The sequence below is a fragment of the Panicum virgatum genome, chromosome 8N, assembly GCF_016808335.1.
Source record: "Panicum virgatum strain AP13 chromosome 8N, P.virgatum_v5, whole genome shotgun sequence".
NCBI classification, from domain to species: Eukaryota; Viridiplantae; Streptophyta; class Magnoliopsida; order Poales; family Poaceae; genus Panicum; species Panicum virgatum.
In genome coordinates, this window is record NC_053152.1 from 41,182,337 (window position 1) to 41,194,883 (window position 12,547).

Genomic DNA, 12,547 nt, shown 5'->3' on the forward strand with positions numbered 1-12,547 from the left:
CACGGCGAGGCCGGCGGTGGGAGGCGCGGCGGGGCCGACGCTCACCCCCGGCGCCGGCGCGGGTCTGTGGTGAAGGCCGCCGCCCGCCCCAGCGTCGGCCGCGGGCGAGATCCATTTTTTTCTTTTTTTTTCTTTTTTGATGCAAATTTTTTATAAAACTGCCAAATTTTTTAGAATGTTTAAATTTGTTTTTCAATTTAATTTTCAAATATTTTTCTTGAAATTTTTTCCCGTCATTTTCTGCATCTTTTCAATTTTTTTTAAATTTTTTCAACCTTTTTAATTTTTTTCTTGAAAATTTTATATCTCTCCCAAATCCTTTTGTAATTTTTTCTGAATTTTTTTAACAGAAAACAATAAAAAATACTATAAATAAAAAAAATCACAGTCGGAAGATCGACCGTAGGAGGGCCTCCCTACGGTCGACCGTAAACTAGGGTGCCCCGGTAGGCGCAGTCCAGCCCAGCCACGAACGCCGGCTCGCCGCTGTCCTCGCACAGCTCCAGCGCCTTCTTCCTCTGCCGCCGCGTGCCGCCTCAGCCACCATCTACGGTTGCTGGATTGAACTCTACGTACGGATGCTACTTGAATTTCCACGACGAGAACACGTGTAGGCGCGACATTGGACTCCTGCTGCTGGTCAACGTGTCATCGTCCTTACCGTCGTCGGACTCGGACTCCTCGTCGGCCGGCCCAGCCCGAGTGCCGAGTCCGATCTGCAGGCTACCTTCTTCGATCGTGTTCGTACTTGATCGTGTTGATCCTGTTACCCGATGACTCGGCCATCCCCACGGATGAAGACAGCTACATAATCGTGAAGTTGAGGATGGGGTCTAGATTTTGAGAAGGGTTCACGGGTGTAGGAAAAAAACGGACCGAACCATGGTTGAACTGTGAACCGTCGGTGCTACTGTTACCGGCTCGATTAGCCTAGAAGATCGATCAGCAAAAAAACCGAACCTATGATGGAGCAACAAAAACCGTTCAAAAAAAAGATGGAACAACAAAATTAAATTAAAAAAACCTCAGCTCATGCATGACATAGGCACCTGGTGCGGTAGCGGAAGTATTCGGCCCAAAAAACATGCTCACTAACTAGCTAATGAAGGCCCAGCCCACTAACTACTAAACAAGTCAAGGCGAAAAAGCAACTCATAAAGGCCCAGCAGCCGATCAGCCCACACGCCCCCGCGCGTTTGAAAATGGTTGGTCGCGCCGCTTCGTTGTCGCGGCCGCCGACGCCGACTAGCTTTGCGAATGCAAATTTTCATACTTGGAATATTACTAAGGTAGAAACTCAAAGCATTACGAGTTTTACTACTCACCAGTCACCACTCTTGTACCAATTTCCACAAGTTACAGCAGTTTTATGCTTGAAGTTGGACATCGTTTGGAGGCCACATTTTAACCGTCCAGCCACGCCAAAGTTAGTTCACAGCTCTCCATGTTTTTTTAACTGTCGAGGTTACAACCAAATATTTCACAGTTTAACCACATTGCAATAGAAAGAAATATAAGTTCCACGCTAGCATCATAATAATTAGTTTTTAACCCTTGAACATGTCATGTGAGCAGCCTGGCGAATCAGCGTTACTTTCACCGATCGCAGCACAATGTGATTACCCACCACCACAGGTGACCAGACCTGGTGGCACTAACAAGCACCAGCACACAGATGGTTTGCTCTTGCTACCAGATCCCACCCTACAAGAGAACCAGACCTCTCCATAAAACATATCCGTGTTTTGGTAAGGCTAAGCTACCGAGCATATATACATCCAATTAATTGGCAGCCGAACTCTTGAGACAAAATAATTCTAATGCGGGTCTTGCTTGGGTTAAACTACTTCAGAGTTCTCTGCAACATTTGCAGATAGTAGTGGTCGTCGTTGTCCGTCAGGTGTCCCTGTACAGGAAGGAGTCAGGGACAGAGGCAGGGTCGAGCTCGTAGAAGCCCCGGAGCTTGCCGCCTTGCTCTTCTGTCAGGCAGATCGCGGGAATCTGGTGGGAGAACCTCAGCCTCTCCCTGGCAGGTACCTCCAGGATGCCTTTTTGCATGTCGTATCTGAACACGGATCGGTACCCGCTGACCAGGGTCAGGAAGATGAGCTGTGTGTTGGCTTCAGTGCGCTCGATGACCTTGCAGATCGCGAGATCACAAGCCCCAGCACTGGATGGAACCCAATCAGACGCCCAGTTCATGTAGACAGCCCAGATGTCACCTAATTCCGGGAGGATTGTGACCTCACACTTCCTGCTGGTATCTCTGGCGCATACTTGATGAGAGAAGGTTTCGTTTGTGTTGTATGTTGCTCTCCAGGTTCGAACCCTGAATGTGCCGCAGCTGATGGGTATGTCCTGCTCCAACCACTGCCTCTCCTGCTCATGTTCAGGGCAGGCCTCAAGCCAGACCAATGACACCCTGAAAGGTTCTTGCTCAACTTTTCTTACCCAGGCATAAAACTTGGGGAATTTATCAGCATCACTGAACAAGGCCCATATTTGTCCGCGTGCAAACTTCTCACAGGAGCGACCTTCTTCAAAGCTGTGGAAATCTGAATCAGGATATGTATATACGGTGGGGGAAATGTTGTTTTGCAGAGAGAAATCACCAAATTTATTGGCATCACCGGCAGTTTTCTTGGAGGTTGTATTTTGTTCAGGAGACATATCTTTATGATTATCTGTAGACATCGGGTGGCAACCATGTGCTTCAGAGTGATTCTCCTGAGCAATTTGCTCATCTCCAGGATCCGTTCTATGGCTTGTATTGTCAGTGGTCATATCAACAAATGTGCTGCTTTCTTTCTTGCCAGGAGACATGTAAGAGTCAAGAGTAACAGAAGAAAATGCCGCATCCAGGTCAGCAGGGAGACATGCATTGTCAAGTTCCAGAAATCCTCCTGGGACACCAACGTTTTCATTTCCTTTTGTCCGATAAAAGGGTATGCTATGAGAAAATCTGAGAAGCTCACTCGATGGTATCACAAACGAAGATTTATCCTTAGCTGTCGCAAATAAACTGACAAATCCCTTGATCCTGACCAGTGGGATAACAGTGGCACCATCACTGACTGACATATTTGATAGGATTTCCACAACCTCGTACTCATATGATCTATGGTTATCTGCATCAGAGCTCCATTCCATGCTCCAGCCCTTGTAAAGAGCCCACACCTCACCCTTATTAGGATATATGACATATGAATTCCTTTTTTTACCTTTCGTCCATGTAGCAATGTGAGAAAACATGGACCTGTCATGCGTTACATCACTTCCTTTCCCAAGGCAAAAGTTTCCACAGGCAGTAGGCAGTTCTTCACTGGTCCAATTCTCTTCAGCTTCATCCATCGCATCGTACTCCAGCCAAGTCAAATGCACTTTGAAGTTGGAGGCATCAAATTTCTTTATTCGAGCATAATACCTTGGCATGCCATCAAGATTATCATAAAAGGCCCATATCTGACCAACTGCAAACAGATTGATATCCCTGAACTGCTCAAAATTGAAGATATCTGGATCAGGAAAGGTTACCAACTCAGAATAGGAAGGTTTCTTTCGGTCCGCAGTTTCAGGAGCTTCATCCTTGATATTCTGTTGATCATTTATATCAGTTTCAGGAGCTGCTTCCTTGAAATTTCCCTGATCACCTGTATCCGTAGCTTTTTCCGTCTCTTGGATGCCAACATTGCTGGAGACATGAGGTGGATCTGATGGCCCAACATTACATGGCAAATCATTCTTCCTCTGCCTCTTTTTGGTATCTATGTTCAGGAAAATATTTCCATCAGCATCTTGCTTCCTCCTACCTGACCTTCGGGTACCAGAGGATCCTGCAGCACTAGGTACTGTAGATGCATCTTCTTTATCCAAGTTCCTTCTGTCAGTGATGTTTGGATCAACAGAATCTGGCATTGATCTTCTGCCAGCCACATTTATCCTTGGATTCCCATCTGTTTTTCCACCTACAGAAGAAAGTTTTGCAGAACAAGGCACATTCGTGGCATCTGGCTCCGCTGATGCACCTTCTCTAACCGACTTTTGTTTGTTGACAATGTTTGGATCAGCAGAATCTGGCATTGACCTTCCCTGTGTATTCCCATTTTCAGATAGGACAGAATATTTATCTTGTTTCAGTGTTGAATATTGAAATTGCCCCCTTGATATATCCGGTTGATTAGCCTTCTTATGACAACCTGGCTTGCTATACCCTTCCATGTGTTCATCATGTTGGTACTGGGACACATTCATCCTCAGGTTCACATCTGTGTCTCCACCAGCAGAAGGCTTCACAGGATGAGCGTTTTGACAGGGAACTCCACGCTGTTGATTTGGAAACATGCATGAAGGGTCTTGGGAACCATTTGGCTTCACATTGGTGTCTCTACCTGCACATGAAGGCTTCACAGGGTGACCTTGTTGACCATGACTATCATGCTGTTTAGGAAACATGTTTGCAGGAACATGGGAGCCATTGGGTACACTTGATGAAGTGGGTATGGGCTGCTCATACAGATTGTATGCAAAAAAATTCCTTCTGCAGCTCATACAGAGGACCATGGTGTTCAAGATGTTGATGAGGTACTGGAATCGCATCTGACAATGTGGGCATATGGTCCAAAATGCTTCGCCAGGTCCAGGCCTGCTCCGTTTATTTGATTCAGTCTTCTTTGATGACTGCTGTTTAGCTGGCTTTGGCACATTTCTAAATCCATTCTTCCTTTTCAGATCATACTGAGATCGTTTTGTGGGATCACATAGTACAGAATGAGCTTCAGCAACCAACTTGAAAGCTGCTTCAGCACCCACGAAACAATTTTTATCAGGATGGAGTGAAAATGCAAGCTTGCGGTACTGCTTTCTTATCAAGGCTTCATCCGCTCCTTCCTCCACTCGAAGGATTCCATAGAAATCTATCTCTCCGTTCACCCTTAACTCTGATGCGCAGTGCACACTGCAGATGGTTAACAGCTGAGATGCATTTTCAAGCTCTGGAAAAAGCTTTTGAGCTTTAAGTACAATCTTCTCTGCACCAACAAAATCTTTATTTTCCATCATCTTTACAGCAATTTCCCTGGCCCTTACGGCCTCTTCTCTATTGCATTCGATCATATTCTCTGTAAATTACAGCACAAAATTTTATCAGATATATGCTCTGGAGAAACGTCATTTATTAAGCAGAAGCTATTCGAAAGTGGAAGAACACCTTTGGAGCACTTTCTCAAACAATATTATCCCAAAACCATTAATGCATCAGACCCAGAAAATTTATAAGACAGAAAACAATGTAATTAAAAACATGCCTTTAGAACCATAGCATTAGGAACATCTAAAATACAACATTTTTTTTAATTCTATAAGAAAGTACTAGTGTCGAACTTAAAATGGAACAATAAAAAACTATGCATCTTCAAGGAGACATGCAGAATCATGTCAAAAATGCCATCTTCCCAACATAATTCACTTGAGTGTAGTGAGGAGTAAATAGTTGAATTAAAAAGCATGAGGAGTAAAATGAGATCAAGAATGAAAGAATACTCAGTGATTCTATCTATAACACAATCCAACCAATACTTTTCTTGCATATGCTGATATGCAAGAACTTTCATATATTAAACCCATATGATCTTGCCCATAATTGTGATTGATCATTTGGGTACAATTCCATTCTAGGTATAAGGTATTTAGCTGCACAATTATCTCATGAGGGAAGGACCAAAAAATCCAAACACTCATTCTAAATGAATAGCAAATCCACAAGTATGTATATGACTTATAAATCATTGCAGCATCTGAAATAGCACCAAGTCAACAAACAGAAGCGAACGTACAAACGTACTGAGACTGTATACAATATATTCAAATATCATTGTAAATAACATGCTTTGCAACGCAACCAATGACACATCATCACAAAGGCAATGATAGAATAACAGGAGATAGAGAAAAATAAAGATACATAAGTAAAACATGGACAGGATCAAAATCAACAAAATGAAAATTTACATAAGTATGGTATTTCTTACAGTGTCGCTTTAGAGTGGAGCACTATTCTTTATCCTCTACGCGTATCAACTTTCTTGGGAAAGTAGATATGTGGCTTCTGCAGTTGGCTGTCATCAAAGAATTGCACGAGATAGTAGGTGTCGATGGGCAAGATCTGTTAACATAGTTTGCATTATGCATGATTTAGTGACTAAAAAACATTTGCAGCAGATGAGTTAAGGCACTCAAAGTAGAAGCATAGTGACAACAAATACTTGGGTCTTTATTACCCTTATTTATTTTGCTGTTAAACTAGCCAATTCTAGAGAGTAGACACAATGAAGAAGCCACTGGGAAAAGGTTAACATGAGCTGCCAATCAACTGTAATGTAGTGTTCAAAGGGTCGAGGAGTTTGATGGGGGCCAAGCAATAGAATTAAACAGGAGGATGGAAAAATTATCTAGTTGATGCAAACGATATGCAGATAAACTGTACAGAATCATAACAAGTATGAAAAAGAAACAAGGACTCTGAATAGCTGGAAACAGACACTAGCAGCGATAAGGTGCATAACATACAGACTTCAATTTCACCAATACTCCCAGATATTTTAGGTGCCCCCCCCCCTCCCCCCTCTTTTTCTCTAAACAGACTAACTGTACAGAATCATAACAAGTATGAAAAAGTAACAAGGACCCTCAATAGCTGGAAACAAACACTAACAGCGATAGGGTGCATAACATACAGACTTCAATTTCACCAATCCTCCCAGATATTTTAGGTGTCCCGCCTTCTCCAAACAGTTATGTGCTACCCTCATTAACAGTATAGCTCTGTGGGAACAATGCTACAAAATATCATTGGTTTACTGAGCCCTGCAACCCTTACTAGTTACTGCATATTAGCCTCTTCTACTTTTATTACATAGAGTCATCCCTTTCCAATAAGGCAAACTTAGCACTTTCATTAAAAGCTAATATAGCTGACAAATGGCCCAAATCCAAACAGGCATGTAAACTGACTGAGACTAATAATTGTGTGTAATATACATCTTTTTTCATTAGCAAGCATGTCAAGAGGAAAGGAAACTATTATGAACAGGGGTTACCTGGTGTGCACATGAAACCCCACAGCAACACCATGCCATCCCTGTGAACTGTTTATGATTCATGGCTCCATTTTTTTCTCTGGAAGAAATAATTGTTATGCAGTGTCACCTGCACAATTGCACACAACATATTTCATGACTAAAACCATCCACAAACGTATATCAATAAGTTGGCAAGCAAGCCAAGCATTAAATCATGTGCTATGTTTTGTGCCCTCTATTGTCTCTGAAAAATTGGACCTTAAATTCTGCACACAGCATAACATTAAATGTATTCAAGCTATGTAATTTTCGGAACAGTGTACCATTTTTTTTAAGTAAGAAGATTGGACAAATAAACACGCACGCACAGAGGGTATCGCGGTATGAACAGAGGATGTAAAATTCATAATGAAACATAAATGATTTCTCCAGCCAATAGACTGTCACAAGTGTACTCGTGTTGTAAAAACAGCTCTACGAAGTGTAATATATAAGTAGCAATATTCACTACTACTTTTCAACAAGCATTCATTCAGTTAACTAACTCATAGTGATTCTAAAGCATAATCAGCCTGACTATAGGTCTAAACTCCAAACGGCAACCACAAGACAAAAAGTAGGAGGCCGGATCACGCTATGTGGCCTAGAAGACGTATTTCTGAACACTTACTATTTATGCATTTAATTTGATTGACACCCATTCAGAGTCTACATTCAATAGGCACACAAATATCTATTTATGTACCTCCAAGGTCCACAAGCTGATGACCCTAGAAACCAAATCAAAATATGTTCAGGCAAAGCAATAAACCACGCACAACTAAATCAGAAAATATAGGCATAAAACGCCAACATTGCCCCCAAATTTATATAAACCGTCAAACATCAAATGATATTTGGTAGTTTCTAATATACATTGAATAAAGCCATCAAAAGCTAACCATTCCCCCAAACCTACATGTACCAATTCCTCATACAGCTCATCTCGGCCCTGGTTGCCCTTCGTTTCTCTCTACCCCCTTTCTCTTCACCACGCGCTGCTCTGCCTTCGTACAGAATCACGAACTCTCCAGGCACGAGAGGTGCAGGTATTGTCTCGCGAATCGAAAACGAACCGAAGACTCTTCGCGTTCCCTGGCCCCAAACCCCAGGACCTTTCGCCGGGTCCCCCAGGCACCTCAAGCAAATGCTCGCGGCCGGACTCCATTCGCCTCAAAATGCTCGCCGCCGGACGGCGACCCTACGCGACGCACGAGGATACCCGGCCTTCCCCCGCGGCCCCGCGCCTCCCTCACCCTACACGGGGGTCGATTGAAGCGCTCCTCCCCACGAGCGCGAAATGCTGGTCGCGGAGTGAGGAGACGATGCGGTGGCAAACGAACTCCACCAGGCTTTGGATGAGACGGTGACATACCAGTAGCAGGCCGTCGAGGTCGGTCGATCGTACCGGCGCTCCGGCGTGCCGTCCCTCGCCGCAGGCTCGCAGCGGTGGGCGGCGGAGGGTGGAGGAGTGGCTCGGTGGAGGAGGTTTCGGGGAGGGGAATTTGCGGGGATTTTTGCTCTAGGGCTTTGTATATTCGGCTCTTGCAATTACAAATTTGGCCACCATAAGTGTAATGACTGTTTTGCCTCTAAAAAGTAATGAGCTGAGTAGGTGGTAAAAGGACGATTCTACCCTTGAATATTAATATATATATATAAGTTAGGTAGAGTCGAAGAATGCTCATTTTACCCTTAAAATTAAATATGTGTTGATGTGTTGTCTCAAACTATACGCAATGGTTGTTTTACACTTGAAAAAAAAAGAATGTATACATAGGGTGTGTAAAATTAGAGAATGATTATTTTACCATTAAAATAAAAATGATATGAATGACTACGCCTCAATTGGAATATGATATTTTTTAAATTATAAGACTACACAAACACAAATCATTGCAAGCAAGTTTGCACATTTTATGTGCCTGCAAATAAACTCTATTAGATGACAAATGTAGTTGTAAATAACATATGTGTGTATAAATTGTGGTCATGAAAATTTAAATCATGATGAATGCACGTAGGATGACTCGGGCCTGGTGCTAGTTAGAACCTGATTCGGTGCATGCACCCAGAGTATATATGGTTTACTGGCCACATTAAGCCAGATGCGGTAGTCCGGTAGAGAAGTTTTGTTGCATTGAATCCGGTTGCTAGGCCACAAAGGCACAAACACAACACACGCAGAGTCTTCTGCTCAGTGGCGGAGCCACCAGTATGGCGAGCCATGGCGGCCGCCATACCTGGCCGGCGACGACCCCCCCGGCGGCCAGAGGCACCTGCGCCATGGACACCAGGGAGGATGGAGCTTTTCTGTTCGTGAGTTCGTCCGTCCAAGAAGATAACGATTCAGTTTTTGGGCCTTTAACTAGTTGGGCCCGCTTCAGCAATTCAGCCCATCACAAGCCTGGAGATGAATCGCTGCCTCAAGACTGAACATCGGAGGCGACGGCCGACGGCGCGCCCCTCCCTCTTTTCCGCCTGCGCTCGTCACCAGTCCAGTCGCCAGATCCTGATCGCCTCGGTTCCTCCTCTCGCCCACACGCCCACATCTCCGTTAGCGCCGCCTGGTCGCCTGCACAGACGGCCGAGCAGGGCCAGCGGCCAGCGCCGCAGCGCGTTATGGAGCCAGATGGGGAGCCGACTAATCCTCAAGACCCTGATCCTGATGGTGCTGCAGTCACTGGTAACCGTCGGCGACACCCAATTTCAAATAGCAGCAGGATTGAGAAAAGATTAAAAGGTGAGAGTTGGATTATGGGATCGAACAATATATTAATTAAATCAATATATTAATTAAATCCTACTTGCATATGTTGCTGTACCATATTTGCAAAGTTGGTGGTTATGTTTTTTTATACAAATGAGTAGTGGTAGGTTCGCCACAGGTAGATTTTAATCCTGGCTCCGCCGCTGCTTCTGCTTGCACCCTTGCGCCAAGCCAACAAAGCCCATGAGAAAATGAAGGAAAAGCTTGTTGGGTGGAGCCAGACATTTTGCATACCAGTACAGGTCTGGAGTGTTGTATTTCTTACCAAACACGTATATGCTAGATCCCCTAATGCAAGTTAAGATATATTTTAGGTTATTGAATCGATCCAAAAATTAATAAAATGAACTAGAATGGTATTCTGCATAAATAATTTGGACGGAGAAAATAACTAGAGAGGCATGCCATCATAATTAATTAGTTGATCCTAAAAATATCATTAGATGCCCACTTGCATCCTTACCGAGCATGTTTCGACCGATGCAAGGAAACCAGTCACAAGTTCCCTAAAGTATCTTTAATGTAACCACTAAATATTTTTAAATAACACATTTATTTTTGTCCTAACTCAAACTTTTCTAACTTAACCATAGCATGAAATAATTTTATATATTTGTTTAATATTGTAGGTGTTAATATAGTCGAATGTCTTACACATTGCTTTTTTTAAAGAAAGGAAATTTTGGTAACAACCTAACCAATGAGTAATGGATTTTTGTACATAGTTTCCTCTTATCACGCTGTTATTGAGATTGGGAAAGGGAAGTTACAAATGTCAGTTTTATGCTGGTGTGCTAAACAAGATGTCTGTTTTGAGTTGATGAATGAAATTATGTTTATAGATTTGATTTTATGCACATAGCTTAGCGTATCAGTTACGTAAATGGCCAATAGGAGTAGATGAAACTAGAGCCCTCGGGATGGGAGTTTTAAATAGTTTCCAAGACATTGGCAACCATATTCAATGTGTTTCATCCTAATAAAACTATTACCATCTCTCTCCTTATAAACATTATAATATATTATTTAATTTGTTGATGTGGCACCTAAAAGACTTGACCGGGGGGAGAGACGCCCCTCTGATTTTCGTCAAGAAGCTTGTGTTGCGACTCAAACCCGGGCTGGCTTAGGGAACCGCTTCTCTGATGTGTTTGGCTGACCAGTTGCATTGTGAGAGTGTTGGCGCAGATGTGGCACCTTACTAAATGTAAATGAAACTCTCACAAAATTCGCACCGGGAAAGGCTTTAAACGCCCTGACCAAACTAACACTGGATATAACTTTTGATCAAGTTTAGACAATATTATGACATCATCAGTTTCCAAACATGTGAGAACATCGTGCGTTTCAAAACATTTGAGGGCTTTAACTTTTAAACACAATGTCTGACATCTGAAGTTTAGACAATATTAGTCTGAAGTATATGATATTGGTACTCCTTTTTCTAAATTAGGACAAAGCTAGAATAGAATATATCGAAATATCAACGGTGTCAAACATACAATTTGAAAGGGAGTATATCCAAACTGTTTTATGAATATAGGAGAATGATCCATGACATGGCTAGCAAGATAGGCCTCGCCGTGTAGGAGCCTTGGACCAAAGTGTCAAAGTTCGACGCACCTACCTTGTTCGGTTATATAGAATTTATTCCGAGCCCAAAATAATAAGTAACAAGAGACTCAGGATAGGTACAACAAATGATCAGAATTTATCATATTATGAATCTATTTTGTTGCAATTAGTTTTCAATCCAAAATAAATCATGATATCTTATTATCATAAGTCTCTTATTATACCTACTAGGCACCATGCCTGAGCTTCGTTGCGACTGGTCAACTAGCGTAGTACTCCCTCCATTCAGTTTTGATAGATATATTTTCATATGACACAATGACCAAGGGCACCACAAGTGTGCTTATCAATCTAATAAATGCCACAGACTTTTTTGTTGGTCATCCAATGTTTTAACTAGGAACTCCTTGTAACTAGTGCTATTTATTGCCAATACCCATGCTAATAGTAAATATAGCTATCATTTTTGAACATTTAAGTTTTTGAAATATAGCTATCAAAAGTGAATAGAGGGAGTATCAAATAGTGGCCCATGACAAACACATCACAATAATGATATTGAAATGCGCTATCCGGTGCTTTTGTTTGTACGAAGTCATGCATGCATTCAAATCGAGGAGTCTCATTTTGGAAGACCCAAATTCCTAAATTTCACAAAAATGACCATCAAAGAAACCAAAATTGGACAACTAATAATTTACATTAGATCGAGAAAATCAAAGGCTACATGCAATATTAATAAGCTAGTACACAGCATCCAGATCTCTGATCAATGCACATAGAAATCAGCATGTTGCCCTTAATCTCTGCATCTTTGTCACTAATAGACCCATCATACTTGTCAGCTAAGTTGTGAACATCATTTATAGAACAATGTGCAGTCCGTTCAACCGCAGATGATCTTTTTTGCTAACACATGCAACTCTCTTTTGATGGCAGCTTCAACTTTTTTGAGGTCACTCAATACATAAAAGTTTGGGTCCAAGATACCGAGACCATAAGTAAGGAAACCAATAGCATGGTACATGGCACTATTGGCAGTTTCAAATTGTTCAGATACCATTTTTCCTGGCACATTTGTTGCACA

General features: G+C 42.4%; 1 protein-coding gene across 4 annotated transcripts; it reads right to left on the reverse strand.

Annotated features, from left to right (window-relative positions):
- Positions 1–1,502: 1,502 nt before the first annotated feature.
- On the reverse strand, positions 1,503–8,644 carry LOC120685545. 4 transcript variants are annotated; one of them, XM_039967535.1, is made up of 4 exons: positions 8,491–8,644; positions 7,095–7,203; positions 6,027–6,113; positions 1,503–5,117 (listed from the first exon to the last, which is right to left on the reverse strand). In XM_039967535.1, the coding sequence occupies exon 4, from the start codon at positions 5,110–5,112 to the stop codon at positions 1,897–1,899; it is 3,216 nt and encodes a 1,071-aa protein (XP_039823469.1). In that variant the 5' UTR covers positions 5,113–5,117; positions 6,027–6,113; positions 7,095–7,203; positions 8,491–8,644; the 3' UTR covers positions 1,503–1,896. The 4 variants fall into 4 exon arrangements, with proteins under 4 accessions (XP_039823469.1, XP_039823468.1, XP_039823471.1 ...); XM_039967534.1 differs by having other exon boundaries at positions 6,027–6,160; XM_039967537.1 differs by having other exon boundaries at positions 7,095–7,173; positions 8,491–8,637.
- Between the last annotated feature and the right edge of the window lie 3,903 nt (positions 8,645–12,547).